The sequence below is a fragment of the Arvicola amphibius genome, chromosome 5 (assembly GCF_903992535.2).
Source record: "Arvicola amphibius chromosome 5, mArvAmp1.2, whole genome shotgun sequence".
NCBI classification, from domain to species: domain Eukaryota; kingdom Metazoa; phylum Chordata; class Mammalia; order Rodentia; family Cricetidae; genus Arvicola; species Arvicola amphibius.
The window spans coordinates 28,257,027-28,272,971 of record NC_052051.1 but is presented as its reverse complement, the minus strand read 5'-3'; the positions used below and the strand labels follow the sequence as shown (position 1 = coordinate 28,272,971).

At 43.2% G+C, this 15,945-nt stretch overlaps 1 protein-coding gene across 2 annotated transcripts in view; it reads right to left on the bottom strand.

The window, feature by feature from the left end:
* Nucleotides 1–15,945, bottom strand: part of Napb (NSF attachment protein beta) — a 39,011-nt gene that overhangs the window by 19,235 nt on the left and 3,831 nt on the right. The window contains exon 2 of one of the 2 annotated variants that reach the window (XM_038332034.1): nucleotides 2,625–2,704. In XM_038332034.1, the coding sequence (XP_038187962.1) occupies nucleotides 2,625–2,704 (80 nt within the window). Of the gene's footprint in view, nucleotides 1–2,624; nucleotides 2,705–15,945 lie in introns of those variants that run through there. The other variant, XM_038332035.1, reaches the window with a different exon arrangement.

The following is a 15,945-nucleotide window of genomic DNA, read 5'->3' as shown; positions in this document are numbered from 1 at the left end:
AGTTCCTCATGTTGGGGTGATTCTCAACCATAAAATTATTTTCATTGCTACTCCATCTGTAACTTTGCTACTGCTATAGATTATAAAGGAAATACCTGTGTTTTCTGATAGTCTTAGGCAACCCCTATGAAAAGGTCATTCGCCCTCCAAGGGGTTGAAAAGCACTTAAAGTTAAAAGTACTTGGAGGAAGGAAGATGTGGTTTGCTAAGACAGGATCTTGCCTTCCCTGAAGTTCCACTCATAATCCTCTTCTGCCTCAGCCCCCCAAGTGTCAGAACTACAAACAGGCATGTGCTGCCATGCCCAGGCTCAGGTTCTGACAGCTTCATCTCCAGCTGGCGGTGCTATTTTAGTTAGTCCTAGAAGCTTTAAGAAGTGTGCCTAAGTGAAAAAACAAAAACAAGGTCACTGAGAGCTGGGACTGAGACTTGTCAGGGCCACCTTCCTTTCCTTGCTCTTGCTTCCTGTCCACAATAAGGCAGCTCCTCTACCACCCCTCCCACTCCATGACATTCTACCCATGGACATGGGGTCAAACAAGCAGACTGAGCCCCCGAACCCGTGAGCTAACTGAGCCTCTCTTCCTTCAAGCTGTTCTGGGTATTCTCCTCCCAGCTAGAGGCTGTACTAACATCACAAAGCAGTAGAAGTGCACTCTGCTAAGGAACCACTTGCTTTAAATTTACCTGTAAGAAATCAAACATCCAATTCTGTGAAACTTTAGCCATCTCCCTTGTCCCAAACACTCTCCTCACAGGCATTAACCTGACTCACTCATGGAACTGATCATCATCAAGGAAAGGAAGCCACACAAACCCTGTAGCCTGCTCCAGTTCAATTCTTGTCTTGTGCTTCTGTTTCTGACACAAGAGTACAAATGAAATTGGCCCCCACTCTTCATATTATGGAATCGAATACCCAATGTAATAGTATTACCCATTAGGGCCTTTAAGGAAATTGTTAGTTCATGAGTATTCCACACTTATGAGTGGAAGTAGTACCGTTATAATAGAAGATACTGAAAGGAGCAAGTTGCCTTGTAGGATGAAGCAAGAAGAAGCCATCTTGGAAGCAGAGAGGAGTCCTCACCAGATGATGAATCTGCTGGCACCTTGATCTTGAACTTTTGTGCCTTCAAAGCAGCAGAAAAGGACTAAGGGGGACACTGACCAATGAGAACTGGCCTTACAGCTAGAGCTGGATCAGAATAACCCCCTGCTGGCAACTGGAGAGCCACACCAGAGACAAAAGACTGAGATGTGCCAAGGCCAGGCTAGCTGCAAGAATAAGCCAGCAGGTAAGGAGCTTTGATGGTCTCTGCCTTGGAAGAATGCAGTGACCTGGACCTGACACGACGTTGGGAGGATCTGGCTCCAGATGCACTGGTGCAGACACATCTCTCCTTTGCACACCCTGTACTCCAGCACATTGCTTACTTCTCTACAGCTTCCACCAGCATTGCTCTTCCTGCACTTACTGTCATGGCCTGCCCTTTTTCCTGCTTGGGTACAGTGCAACAGCCAGTTCCTCTGGGCTACCTCAGGGTAGCCTGGGCTACATAGTCAGACACTATCTCAAAATAAAACTGAGAAAGGGCAGACCACAGGGACATTGGGGACATTTCCTTACACTACCCTGGCAACAGACAGAGGCATGGAACATGGAAGGTCTCCACAGGTACATGGAGGACAGGGGCCTTTCCAGGTGAATTTCCTAGCACTCTTGGGTAAGATTACTTTTCACCCGTGATTACAGGACTTGAATAGAAAAGATGGGCTGGTGGGACGATTCTGTTTATCTTGCATTTGTTCTTTAGTAAAATACAATGTGGGCATAAGTTCTTTTGAAACCCTTCTATCTCCCTTTAAACTAAAGCTCTACTGCAAAGTTAGCTGATAAAGGAACTTCAGAGCCAGACGCAGCCTTTCAGATCCATCCAGCTCAAAAGCATCTTCTCCTTAGAAAAGAAGTGTCTGCCTTACAGGCAATGGATAACAGCAGCTAGTAAAAGCTAGTAAAAACAGCTGTTGGCCAAGTAGGAGACCCATGTTCTCTCTGGCCCAAGGATGCCTCTGCATTCACTTGCATAAGGATCCCATCACCATCTGTGCTATAGAAGTTTCCAAGGGAAAAGCGGGTATTTTTCTCTCTAGTTAGTAAGGACAATCCCCTCAGACAAGGAGAAGAATCTTAGTGTGAGGGCTTAACTTAAAGAATGTGCAAGCTAATGGGGCTTATGCTGTCACTCCGTTTTCAGTGAATTCGGAGTAGAGAATTGCTTTAAAATTCTCAGCTCATGCTAAGGCATTTCTATCTATCTTGTTAGTTCCCAGTGAGTTTCCCTCTAATTATAGCATTGTATTTATTGGAATACAATTCTAGGGGCATACCTACCCCTTCCTAGCCCATGAATACTTCAGATTCCACAGACCTTGCAGAAACTGAGGGAGACATTGTCCCGATGGTCAACCTTGAAACCCTGAGATGAGGATCCTCTCAGCACCAACGCCTGCTCTGGGACCAACAGTCTCGCTCACTCTTTAACGGGATGCACAGTCCTGTCTTCCTACAAAATTAGGTTTTAAAGTATCTAGCTAATAAGTAAACAAAATGTTGTACATACCACTCCAGTTCTTGGCCATCTTGAACATATTTGCGGCTCTGGTATACATTTCACATGCCTCTTCTATTCTCGTGTTCCCTCTAAGAGAAATTTAAATACGAGGTTATACCTGTTGTTAACCATCCACATCTCTCCCCGCTCCCTGGAACAATGAGATTATTTCATTAGTTATTATGTAATTATTATTATATTATTATAACACTGAAACACTCAATGAGCTCTTCTGCGCATGAGACAAACTGCAGAAAGAATCTTAACAGCTAATACTGTTCCTGACCCCAAATTCCAGATGAGGAGGCTGAAGAACGCTAAAGTTATTGTCCTGGGCCACAGACTAGATGTCATAAAAATGGCACCTAGACAAAGATCTGGTGAATCTAGAGTTCACAACCTTAACTAGAGTGTTCTATGTATAATAAATGCAAATTCTGGGTCAGGGTTAAGCACACTTGTTCTTGCAGAGGACCCGGGTTTAGTTCCAATCACTTGTATGGAGGCTCACAACCATATGTAACTAGTTCCAGGAGGATATGATACCCTCTTCTGACCTCTGTGGGCAGCAGAGATGCTCATGGTAGGCATACATACAGGTAGGAAAACACTCATAAATATAAAAATAAATAAATATATCCAAAAGTTTTTAGAAATTCAAGTTTTCTATCAGGCTAGGTAAATAGGCTTCTTATATTAGAAATGTATTTGTCAAAGGAGATTGCATTTTGAAGAGTGAAGACATTTCATCTTGCCATTCTTTAACTATTTAGCACATAAAACCCAAAAGCCAGATGTGGTGGCCCAGGCCTGTAACCTCCCACATTGGAATAGCAAAGGCAAGAGGATGGTAAGTTCCAGACCAGCTTAAACGCAATAGTGAGACTCTGTCTGAAAAGCAACTATCCAATCCCCATAAAATCCACAAAACTGTCAGTTCTAGCAGGAGCCAGGCTGTTTCCAACATGGACGAACCTCAGAGCCCCATCCTCACCAGGCACAGAAAAGCACAGTGTAAAGATCTTAAGAGGACACTCCACAAGCAGCTAAAAATGCATGTACTTCTAGAAGTTCTTCATTGGGCAGCTAATCCCTACTGATAAATAGCTTAATTTTTATTTATTTTTAATTATAAAAATTATTTTGTATATGAGTGTTTTGTTGGCATATATCTCAGAAGGGGCATCAGAGCTCCTTGAACTGGAGTTACAGATGGTTGTGAGTTACCACATGGATGTTGGGACTTAAACCCAGGTCCTCTGAAAGAGCCACCATCTGCTCACTGAGCCATCTCTCCAGCCTCTAGGGGACAGCTTTACACACTCAGCAGCTTCTTCAGACATAAAGCTAAATTAGTCTTTGGTGGGCACCTAGTGTTTCTGAGATCAACTCTGCTTCTAATTAGCTCAGGCTCTTCCACACAGACATTTGTCTATTTTTGTCTATCTTCACTGCAAAAATAAAATCTCAAAGGAAGACCAAGGCCCAAGAGTCTCTGACAATGAGGACTTCAGAGTGGAGCGTGGAAGCACAGAGTTGACAGGGAGTGGACGAGGGAAAACAAGCACATCTCCAGTGAGCTCAGGTGGCTCACGGGCAGTGAACTAGTACAGCTTCGGAAAGCTCCTGGAGTACGATCTCTCTCCTTCGCTCCACTGCCAAGCAAGTACACAACACTCTTCCCTACCTACAGACTCCACCAAGTGAGGAAAGTAAAAGTCACACCAGATGCCAAGCACCGTGACTCTCCAGGTTCTACTCTCCAGAACTGAGAGTCAGTCTCTGGTATTCTGATGTCACAAAACCAGAGGTAAAGCATCAAAGCCAAGAGTGAGGGGAAAGCAGGCGCGGGTGTCACAGGCAAGTGTTGTTTCATTTGGGGGGTTACTGTCATGGTCTCACAACTCCATATGCAAAGATTTTCAAAAATCAGCTAATACTTCAGACAGATAAACTATCTACCAGGTGAATTTTATCTCAATAAATTGCTACTCCTGCCTGCCAAATAAAATAACCCGGGTCCATGTCAGACAAGGAGTAACAGGATGTCATCAAGCTGTTCCAAAAATGAAGAGCCAAAACAAGCAAAGTTTTCAACCTCAACCTTCAGGTTCCTTTTCTCTGTTTCCAATCTACATTAATTTAAGAAAAAAAGATTTATTTTCTTTATGTGTATTCATGTTTTTCCTGTATTTATGAATGTGCATCATTTGTGTGTCTGGTGCCCACAGAAATTAGAAGAAGGTGTCAGGTCCCTGAAACCAGAGTTACAGAAGGTTGTCATCTGCCATGTAGGTGCTGGGAACTGAACCCAGATACTCCAGAAGAACAGCCGGTGCTCTTAAGCCATGAGCCATCTCTCCAGCCCATCTACAGTTCTACTAATAGGCTTCCGTAGTGGAAAATTCCTCATGAGAAGTTTCTCACTTTTAGTCACAGCTCCACAGAGTTAACACGAGCGAGCCTTTTCCCGTGTCTTGTTTTTCTGTCAAGTACTAGGAATCTTTAACTGTAATTACAGTGTAGTGCAGCCATTCTTATTAAGTTTCTAAATAAAACTAGCTTAATTAAAGTGTACCTTATCCTACTTTCAAGTAGAGATGTGAACAACAAAACTCCTGTGCTGTGCTAAGTTCACAGCAGATGTTGCCACATCAGGCCATTTTTTTAATCATCATATATCATAATAATCAGAGGAGACACTACCTTTATCTCACTGGCATCTGTGACAAGAGACAAGGCCAATGGCTGCCTTGGTCACTCAGCACAAGCTATCAGGGGAGCTGACTCCTGACTCCAAAATTAGAGATCTTTGTGCAAAGACTGAATGAGCTGGCTGGATTAGATCAAGAGGCACTTACCTGTCCTGAACAGAATTACCACAGCATACTCAATGCTAGTAAAGGGGCTGGAGCGATGGCTTCGTGGTTAAGAGCACATACTGCTCTTGTAGAAGACCTGAGTTTGGTTCCCAGCACCCACACTGAATGGATCACAACAGCCTGCAACTCTAGATCCAGATCCCATCCATGCCTGCACTCATGTGCACATTCCCATACAGATACACAGAAGTACACATAAAAACCAATCTTAAGAAAACAATTGAAGAAAGTCAGGCATCAACATCTGGAGGGCAGAGGCATAACGATCAGGAGTTGTAAAGGTCATCCTCAGTGAGTTTGAAGCCAATCTGTGCTACATGAGAACCTGTCTCAAAACAAACAACAACGAAACATCTAAGAAAGACTCATTATCAAAAATTGAGAATATAGTCTGGGGAGGTGGCTCAGCTGGTAGAGTACTTGCCTAGCACACACAAAGTCCTGGGCTTGATCCTCACCCAGTCCATACACTGTACATGATGGCCTATACCTGTATTACTAGCACTTGGAAAACAAAGGCAAGTGGATCAGAAGTTCAGGGTCATCATCTACCATACAATGAGTCAGAGGCCAGCCCTGGAAACATGACGCTTTGTCTCCAAAGGGTTGAGGGGGGGTACTTTAGGAAGCCATATAAAAACAAAAGGTAGGCTCCTGATAGGTAAAGATTCTTGTCACATAAGCCTGGCACTTAAGTTCAATCTCCAAACCCATGTAAAGGTGGAAGGAAAGAACGGACTCCATATGACTAACTATAAAGCTTTTGGGAAATGTCTTTAAAAGTACCTCAATTACTTACTTCACATACATGAACATTAAATATTACACGCTTTAAAGAGCACTACTCAGAATTTATATTCAAATAATTCAACCGATGGCTAAGTAGTAGAATATTCTTGGATCTGAAAAGTATCTCTGATACAAGGTAACATAAGTAACAATATGTCAGCACACAGCACCAAGTGGCAGGAAGAAAACTGAACTGAGATAAACTCAGTGTCTTTTGGTATTAGGAGTTTCTGACTTTGAACAAGGAAATGCCTTCTCCACCAAGAAAGGACACAGGAGCAGGCATAAGACCTGCCTCCACCTGATGCCCAGCTTGGCACCTCTTTCATTTCAGAGCCAGGAGCTTCTTGGCAACTTACTGAGCAAATGGCTGCTAAGGTCAGCACGTGCCACATGACACTAATGAGGGAGGCTGGAATGTTCACAAAAACTCAAGCTTTAGGGATGAAGATGCCTGCAACAGCATATCCAGCTCCCCTTCCCCCCGTTCCACTGTGGTCAAAGGCAGCCCATTAAGGGTCAGTGAACAGCAAAGCTGTCAAAACCCAATTAATCCCCCAATCCTCTGAAGTCCCACTTTCCCCAGCCTGAATCATCACTGTTTGGAGCACCGAGCCACACTGGCAACAGTAATACATACTATTTTAAAACTGTGGGTGGGAGGACGGGGGTATCAAAGTAGAGTTGTGGGAATTAATGGCACACACACATCATGAGATGTACCCAAAAGAAAAAGGTGACAACTGCAGAGGCAGAAATAAAGCTGCCTCTAAAATCATAAGATATTAGAGTAGAAATATCTCAAATAATGACAATTACAGCACTGTATCACTGCGCAGGCACAACCAGAATTCCAGTCTATAATTAGGATACCCTGAGGGCTATCCAGCCACACCAAACTCCAAAGACAAGGACCATTGAACTTATTACTGGGACCACAGTGAGGTGTGTGCAGGAGGCTGTCCCCCAGGACAAAGCTTTTGCTAGCTTGCTGTGTGGATGGGAGCATCTGCCTGCATCACTTGCTGTGTGGATGGGAGCATCTGCCTGCATCACTTGCTGTGTGGACGGGAGCATCTGCCTGCATCACTTGCTGTGTGGATGGGAGCATCTGCCTGCATCACTGCTTCTTGTTGCTGCTGGCGGTGGTTACACTGGGGTTTTTGCTTGTTTGTTTGTTTTGGGGGGGTGTTGCTACTGATGTTTGTTTTGACACAAGGTCTTGCTCTATATAACCCAGGAAAGCCTCAAAAAAGATCCCGCTGCCTCCCCAGCCCCAGGGTTACAGGCATGCAGTAGTAAGCCCAGCTCACATACCATTTTTTCTTTTCATTTTATTTATTTTTTAAAACAATCTTTTCTGATTTTACATACCATTCCCAGTTTCCACTCCCTTCCCTCCTCACGCTCCCCTTACCTTCTCCCCCGCCCCATCCACTCTTTGGAGTGGGTAAGGTTTCCCATGGGGAGTCAACAAAGTCTGGCACTTTAAGGCAGGACCAAGGCCCTCCTCACTATATCCAAAGAACATAGCCAGTTCAAGCACTAGGGATAAATCCTGGTCCTAGTGACTGCCCAAGCCACACAACTGTCACCCATATTCAGAGGGCCTACTTTGGTCCTATGCAGCTTTCCCCACTGTCATTCTGGAGTCAGTGAGCTCCCACTAGCTCAGGTCAGCTGTTTCTGTTTCTATCCCCATCATGGTCTCGGCCCTTTGCTCATATTATTGCTCCTCCCTCTCTTCAACTAGACTCTGGGGAGCTCGGCCCAGTGCTTGTGGAGGCCAGAAAATGTGAGCCTATTTCCACGCTGACCAAAGGTCAGAGAGTTGGAACTTTCCTCTAGTTCCTTCAAGAAATATGGAGGAGCTTGGAGATAGAGGCTAGCAAAGCCCGAGAGTGCTGTAACAGAGCTTCCTGTGCCATTGCAGTGGGGATAGAGAAGGCTACAATGCTGATATAGATACGAACAGTGAAGGTGTTCATACCGGGTTTCAGAGGAAAACAGACTAGAAGGAACTGGGCCATTTGTAGCATATTCTGGCAAAGAATCTGGCTATGTTCTGCCCGTCCTGAAAATCTGAGTGAGGGTGAATTAACAAGTAGTGGACTATGTATTTTGTAAAACTCCAAGACACGATAGCATTGTGGCTACAGGATGGTTACCACTTCATGCTCTTAGCCAGATTCATGGTGGGACAGGCAGAAATATATGAAAATGTAGTTTACAGAGGAAAGGAATAGGAGCCATTTACAAGCTGTGGGTAACATGGGCAAGCGTTAAAGACTCAAGCTATGAAAGAGAAATGAGACACTGGGTGGACAGGACAAGTGCCTTGGGGGCAAGGCCACACCTACCAAGAAATCCAGAACTTGTTTGAAAAACTTGCATTTTAAAACTTTTTTTTTTATTCTGCTAGAAGTTCACTAAGATATGTAGACTTTAAGTCTGGCTAATCTTGCTGCATGATTCCCCCCACTCCCCCCCCCACATTCTTTACAATAAAGCTTTAATAAAACCCTTTTATGTGGTGCGTTTGCGTGTGAGAGAGTGCAGATGAGAGTGTACTGGTCGAGGACAGCTGTGGTCCAAGGCGGCAGGCTACACCTCAAGCTGGCAGAACCCGGCACTGTTCACATGGTAATGGTTTTGGAGGTGTGAAAACAAATGTTAAGTAATGGGGTCACAGAGGCTTGTACTAAGGTCTCAGGAGATGCTGTAGCAAGGCGACATGTGGCTAGATTCCCTGAAGAAGGTCTGAGAGGTCACTGCACAAAGTGATGAAGGGGAAACCTGAATTATAATGAAGATCTCAGGATACTGAAGGTGCCAGAAACATGGGCTATCCATAAAGACAACCGAGAGAAAGCTTCTGTGGGATTATTCTAAATGTTTAGGTACCGCCCTCAAGGGCTGAGTAACCACCAGCTTCTCAGCATCTCAGTGTGATTTGGCTGTCACCGCTGTTTTAAAGCTCCCTTAATAAATCCTGACTTTTTTTTTCCATCCCCTTGCTTCTGGCCCTGTAGAGAGCCTGACTAAAATAGAAGTATAGAATAAAGTTGTAGTTTACACCAAGGCTTGGGAAGCGGTATGGGGCAGGAGAGGGCAGAGAGAGACAGGATGGCTAACATGTACAGGGGTGCAGGTGAACACGTGGAAGAACATACACATTCCTACAGCACGGCAGGATAAACACTGTTGACAGCATTTCAAAATACCCAGGAGAGACCACTCTGGATACTCCCCACGGAGAGATGTGATGAGTATTCAGGGTGATGCTTATAACAACTGCTCTGGTCTGAACTATACACGTAACATACACTGAAATGTCACGTTGTGGTACAATTACTATGTACTAATTAAAAACAGTATGTTTACCAAAAAGGAGGCAGGAGCAGGATATTCTTCAGAATGCTAATGTGATGTCTAACACCAAAAGCCAGTCCATGGGAGAGAGGAGGTAGCACGCAAAAGTTCCTTCATTTGTCTATTAACTGATGACAGAGCTCAACGTTCAGCAGAAAGAACTAAAATCCAGGGCTGGGGCCTTGCTCAGATCACCTGCAGATGATGTCTTTCACAGCCTGTCACAGGAGCACTCATAGGGGAGACGAGGAGAAGCAACACCAAGTTGGGCACTGGCTGCCGAACCAACTCTTGGAAGCTCTCTTCCTAGACATTTAGATTCCACTTCATGAGACTTTTTTTTTCACCATTTCTACTTATTTAAGGAGAAAAAAAAAAAAAAAAAAACGGAATCTCAAAGAGAACACTCTGACATTTAACAACTGGCTGATAAAAGTATTAGCTGGGTTTAATCTCCTAAATAAAGGCAATGGGCTAGGCATGCGTAGTAAGGAAAGCTAACTGGACTTTTATTCTGGCAGTGCTCTGAAGCTTTACCTTGACAGGTGGAGTATGTGCCAAGAAGAGCCAGCAACAGAACAGATGCTAGAAGCGAAGAACAGCAACAATTCAATAAACTTACAAACAAGTTACATAAAACCTGGCCTGACTAGTGATGTTTTAAATGCATTTTGCCAAGCGTGGTGGTTCATGTCTTTAATTCCAGCATGCAGGAGGCAGAGGCAGGCAGATCTCTGTGATTTCAATGCCTCCCTGGTCTACAGAGCGAATTATAGCCAGAGCTACATAATAAGATTTTATCTTAATTCTTTTAACCTTTGTAAAAATGTAATTTTTTGAGCTGAATTTCAGTCTTTATATAACACTATAAACAACTGTTGTAATTTCCAAAGGATAATGCTGTCTAAATATAAACTTACAAACAGACCGTGAATATAGTAAACCTCCATGGCAATGGAGCTCTGAGAAACAAATCCAGTGTGGAGAGCTCCCTCGGGAAGTCAGTAAGGTAGGGTCCACAGGCCAAAGCTTTAAGCTTCGGAGGGACCACTCCCCAGCAAGGGAGCCCCACCCGACCGAGGAATTCCAAAGTCAGGCAGGAGACCTGGGTGAGGTCAGGAAACTGGAAAGGAGGGCCTCGGACTGGGCACAGTCTCCAGAAGAGTGCTGCTGGGATGGAGGGAGGGGCTCCTTAGAGGGGACAGTGCAGGGAAAGAAGGAACAGTGAGAAAGGAGCCCCTAACTACTGCTCTGCGGTGCCACTCTGTCCGGACACTGCACCCAACTCTACAGCAGCAAAGAGCATTCTAAGAAGCTCCTCTCCTACCACAAAAGCCGCTGTGCTGCAGGTAGTGGGGAGCCAAAGCCTTGAGTGAATGTGTAAAGAGCAGATGAAGGCCTGGTTGACTGTGTGTTGTTGACATGGGCACGGGCCATCTCAAGGATCCATGCTAATTTGGGAAATTAGCAAAGCCTTCCCCATATGGCTCAGGCTCAGAATTAGTGGCAAAGCCTTTCTCTGATTCAAGTGCAGATGTTGACAGTGTTGATGACTGACCAGTCTGAGCAAAACTAATCAACTATAACTTCCTCCTCTTTGATGTTTACAGCCTGAGAATGCTTACCCACAGAGACCTCCCACTAAGACAACAAACCCCTCCCCATGTGCTTTAGGTAATACTCACACTGAGGTTCTAGGCTGTTGCAGAGTTTGTACCATCCATCAGAACAAAGGCAGCCCACCTGACCCCAGCTTTTCTGTAGGTGTGTCTGTGTCTGCCCTTTCTGTATTCCCTCACTGTGCCTTGCCAGGATCAAGGGCAAGCAAGAGGGCCAACAGGCCTTGTGCACACAGATAGGCACTGGAGAAGTTAAACACACAGTGTACCTCTTTGATGGAAGGAGGTGCGCAGCTGCTCTTCCTGGAACGCTAGGAATGATGCTGTTTTGCAGCCTGGTGGTCCCTGGCTGTCTGATGAGATGGGCTCTGCTGCATCTCCCAGAATTTGTTTTCATTTATCCCATACCTTTCCCCCTAAATCCTGAGCATTGCATTTGACTATAAAACCCATTCTTTTGAGTGATGTCACGTGTGCTTTACAACAGCCTAAGTGACTTCTATGTTATCTTAGGGCCAAGCCAATCCTGACACCCACAGGCATTACCTCCATAGACCCTAAATCTCGGGCACTATCTCTGACCTCCCAGTCCCTCTCCCTATTTCCCCCCATCTCATCCCCAAACAACAGTGCTCATTCTTGTGAAAGAAGCCAAATGAACTTTGTAAATATTAATGTAAGCATGTCTTAAATTGTGCATTTGGGACTGAGTTAATTGTTAATCTGAATACTTTTTTTTTCCCAAAATTGTGCTGTGGTTAAATGTGACTAAAGCAAAATGATCTTGGCCAAACTCTAGAAGTCTTGGTCCAGCGCCACTTACAATAAAATTGGGCTGAGATGAGAGTTTCATTCTTGTCTTTTCGTGGGTCATTTTTCTCTGCCTGCTATAAAGGCTGGAGGAGAATCACCACAGGCAAGCCCTGCTGGACTCAGTGGCAAGCAGGCCAAGAGACTGACTCCATGTATTTGGAATCCTCCAAAGAAGTAGGAAGAAACAGCCCCTCAAACAGGTATTTGAACCAGAATCTCAGAAAACTCCTGGGACATAAAGAACACCTAAATCCAAACACTAAACGGGCTGACTATGTACTAAGGTCCACCGAGAAACCCTAGTAAACTATCCAGTTCTATAAATAAAATCTCTGGGTTCCCACATCAAAAGGCAAAGGTGCTTACAAACCTAAGAAATCAAGGTAGGAGCGGATTTCAATGCTAGCATACACAGCTAACAGCACTGGGGCATTTCCCAAGAACTCAAGAGGGAAAGAAGGTCACACTGCTATCAAAGAGCAAATCAAGCCATCCATCAAGGGTCACTGATACAAAACAAAACTCCAGAGAGATAAAGTAACACCAGAGGATACTAGTGGAGCAGCTCTGGATACATTTTCTTACAGATCTAAGACGAAAGTACATAATGAGAACAGTTAAAAAATAAAATGCACGGAAATATTTTTTGTCTAAGTACAAATAGCAAAACTCCCACACCAAACCAACAAAAACAGACAATGGAGGAAGGAGAAGTGACACACACTTTCGAGCACACAGGGAACAGGTGCTTTCCAGAACAAATGAAATAACTGAGGCCTAAGTAAGGAACAGGAGCTGGATTATTTTTAAAAACTTTATGTCATAAATGTACCAGCTGAACAAAGCATGAATGTTCCAGATAACAAAGATCATAAAAAGGATCAGAAAAATATAAAATACAGTAAATATAACAAAGTACTTCAAAGTTGAGAACCAAAATCTTTGCATGAATATCACTTTCAGATTTGCTCACAAAACAGAGCCACAGAAGAGACACAGCTAATGTAAGGTCCCTCCAAAAGGCTTGGGATTCAGACCCAGAAATATACCAGAGGGCTGCAGAGATGCTTCAGCCGCCCTTACAGATTCAATTCCTGGCACCTATAAGGCAGCTTACAATTGTCTATAACTCGAGTTCCAGAAGATCTGATACCCTTTTCTAGCTTCCTTGGGTACCAGGCATGCATGTGGTACACAGGCATACCTGCAGGCCAAACACCCATACATGTAAAATAAAAGATAAATAAGATTTTTAAAAGGTCATTTAAAAAAAATACCAAAAGTTTGAGGCCAGCATGGTCAACATAAATGAGTTTTGGTCAGCCAGGGCTAACCTGTAAAACCCTGTATCAAAAATAAAATAAAACAATAAAACCAGAATATACCAGCCGACTTTGGTTAGATGTGCTACAGCCTTTACATCCTGCAAGGGTTTCTCTTGTCCGATTCAGCTGCAGGTAGGTGTGATGTGGGTTCTTTCCTAAGAGCTCTCACTCTCTACCCAGGAATGTCTTCTTAACTCTCAATAGATAAAGATTCAGAAGCTGGGTGGTGGTGGCACATGCCCTTAATCCTAGAACTTGAGAGGTGGAGGTAGAGGAGAGGGCAGAGGGCAGAGGGCAGAGGCAGGTGGATCTCTTTGAGTTAATGGCCAGTTTGGTATACAAAGCGAGTTTCAGGACAGCTAGAGATACACAGAGAAACCCTGCTTTGAAAAATCAAGAAAAAGAAAAAAAAAAAAGATTCAGCAGAAGCACAGGGTGGCTCTGCATTTCCAAGGGGAAGCATATGTCTCTTCCACTTAACTTCCCCAGAGTTAGTCATGAAGCTACCCAGGGGGAGGGGGAGCTGGCTGACACAGAGCACATGGTCACTGAATGAATGTGTGATCTTTCTTATATAATACACAATCCCAAAGCAGGAAATGACAATGTAGAATTTGGGCTTAAAAGCACCAAACAATATAAATAAGTTCATTCTATAACACTAAAGATAAAGCTCATAATGGAGTTATCGTAGCTGTGAATATCTTTGAATGAAAGGAGGAGTCACTTTCTTATAGCATAACTAAAGAGAACCACAGAGAGAAACACATGAAGAGAAGACATTAATGTACTTCTCTTAGTCAAAAGTAGATCAAATACTTAAAAAACCACACAGCTGGGCGGTGGTGGCACACGCCTTTAATCCCAGCACTTGGGAGGCAAAGGCAGGTGGATCTCTGTGAGTTCGAGGCCAGCCTGGTCTACAAGAGCTAGTTCCAGGAAAGGCTTCTTCAAAGCCTTTTCGAGAAACCGTCTCGAGAAATAAAAATAATATAAAATAAAAGCCACACACACACACAAAATGCCTCATCCTAACTATATAGTCAGTAGTTAGATATTATGGATCTCTATCAAACTAAGAAGCAAAGATCTGTCTTCTTTGAGCTCACAAAGACCATTCACGAGCACTGATAACATATTAGACAGTGGAGAAAGCAAAGAAATAGCTGTTGATTTTCCAATTACAAGGAAATAAGATAGGAATTTAACATAAATATACAATAACGCTCTTCTGCCTAGAAGGATGCCCCAGAACAACTCCTGGATCAAAGGGGGAAACAAATGAAGATAAAACCACTATGTATCAGGCTCTACAGCACACAATTAAAGCAGTTTAAAAATTCACAATCAAACCAGATTCCGATAAGTAAAATGGAGACAGCAAATTAATATCCCTTCAAAAAAAAAAAAAAAAAACCAGAGGAAAAAATAAATGATAAAAAAAATCAGAAAGCAATAAAGGTAAAAGCAGAAATAAGGAAGAACGCGTACATGCTCATTCATCACCAAGTCAAATGGATACATGCATTATGAAGGTCTAACAGGGCATAAAGTTTCCTTTAACTAGGATGTTAATATGATCTGGTGACATGGGCACTCTTGGTTTACATCCATTTTCATGATATTTCAAAAAAGACAGTTTGGGGATGTCTTAGGGTTTCTTATGATAAGACAAGACATCATAATCAAAAGCAACTCGGGAAGAAAAAGTTTATTTTCATGCATCTTCCTTAGTTATGCTTTTACCCTTATTGCTTTCTGATTTCTTTATCATTTATTTTTCCCAATGGCTCTTTTTTTGCAGGGGTATTAATTTGCTGTCTCTGTTTTACTTATATGAATCTTGTTTGGCTTACATGTCCTGGATCACACTTCACTGAAGGAAGCCAAGGCAAGAACCTGGAAGCAGAAACTGAAGCAAAAGCCATGGAAGAATGCTGTTTACTGGAATGCTCAGCCAGCTTTCTTATGGAACTCAAGGCTGCTTCCATCCTGTGCACTGAAAATACATGCAGACTTGCCTACAGACCAATCTACGCAGACATTTTCTCAGCTGAAGTTCATCTACCCAGCTAACTCTAGCTTTCATCAAGTTGACAAAAATAAAAACAAACAAACAAAATCAACCAGGACAGGGTAATATTATTTACAACACTCATGAATAATTCTCAGGAATAAGGAATATCTGAAAAAAATCCAAAGTACAAAATCCCAGAATTACAGATTTAAATGGCAAGTATTATTTCTCTTTTATATAACATACAGTTATCTATATCTTAGCTTTTACATTTATAAGAAACATACACAAATACTCCCACACTTCTTACACTGTAACATCTGTCTCTGTAAGTAACCAAATCTACATTTACTGCCTTGGTTTTGAGACAGGCTGGCCTGAAGCTCAAGATCCTCCTGCTTCAGCCTTTTGATTGCTGAGATCACAAGCATGAGTGATTATAATGATTTTGTTGCTGTTATTGTTGTTGCTCTTTCTCTTTTTGTTTTTGAAACATTTCTCTACATATCCCTG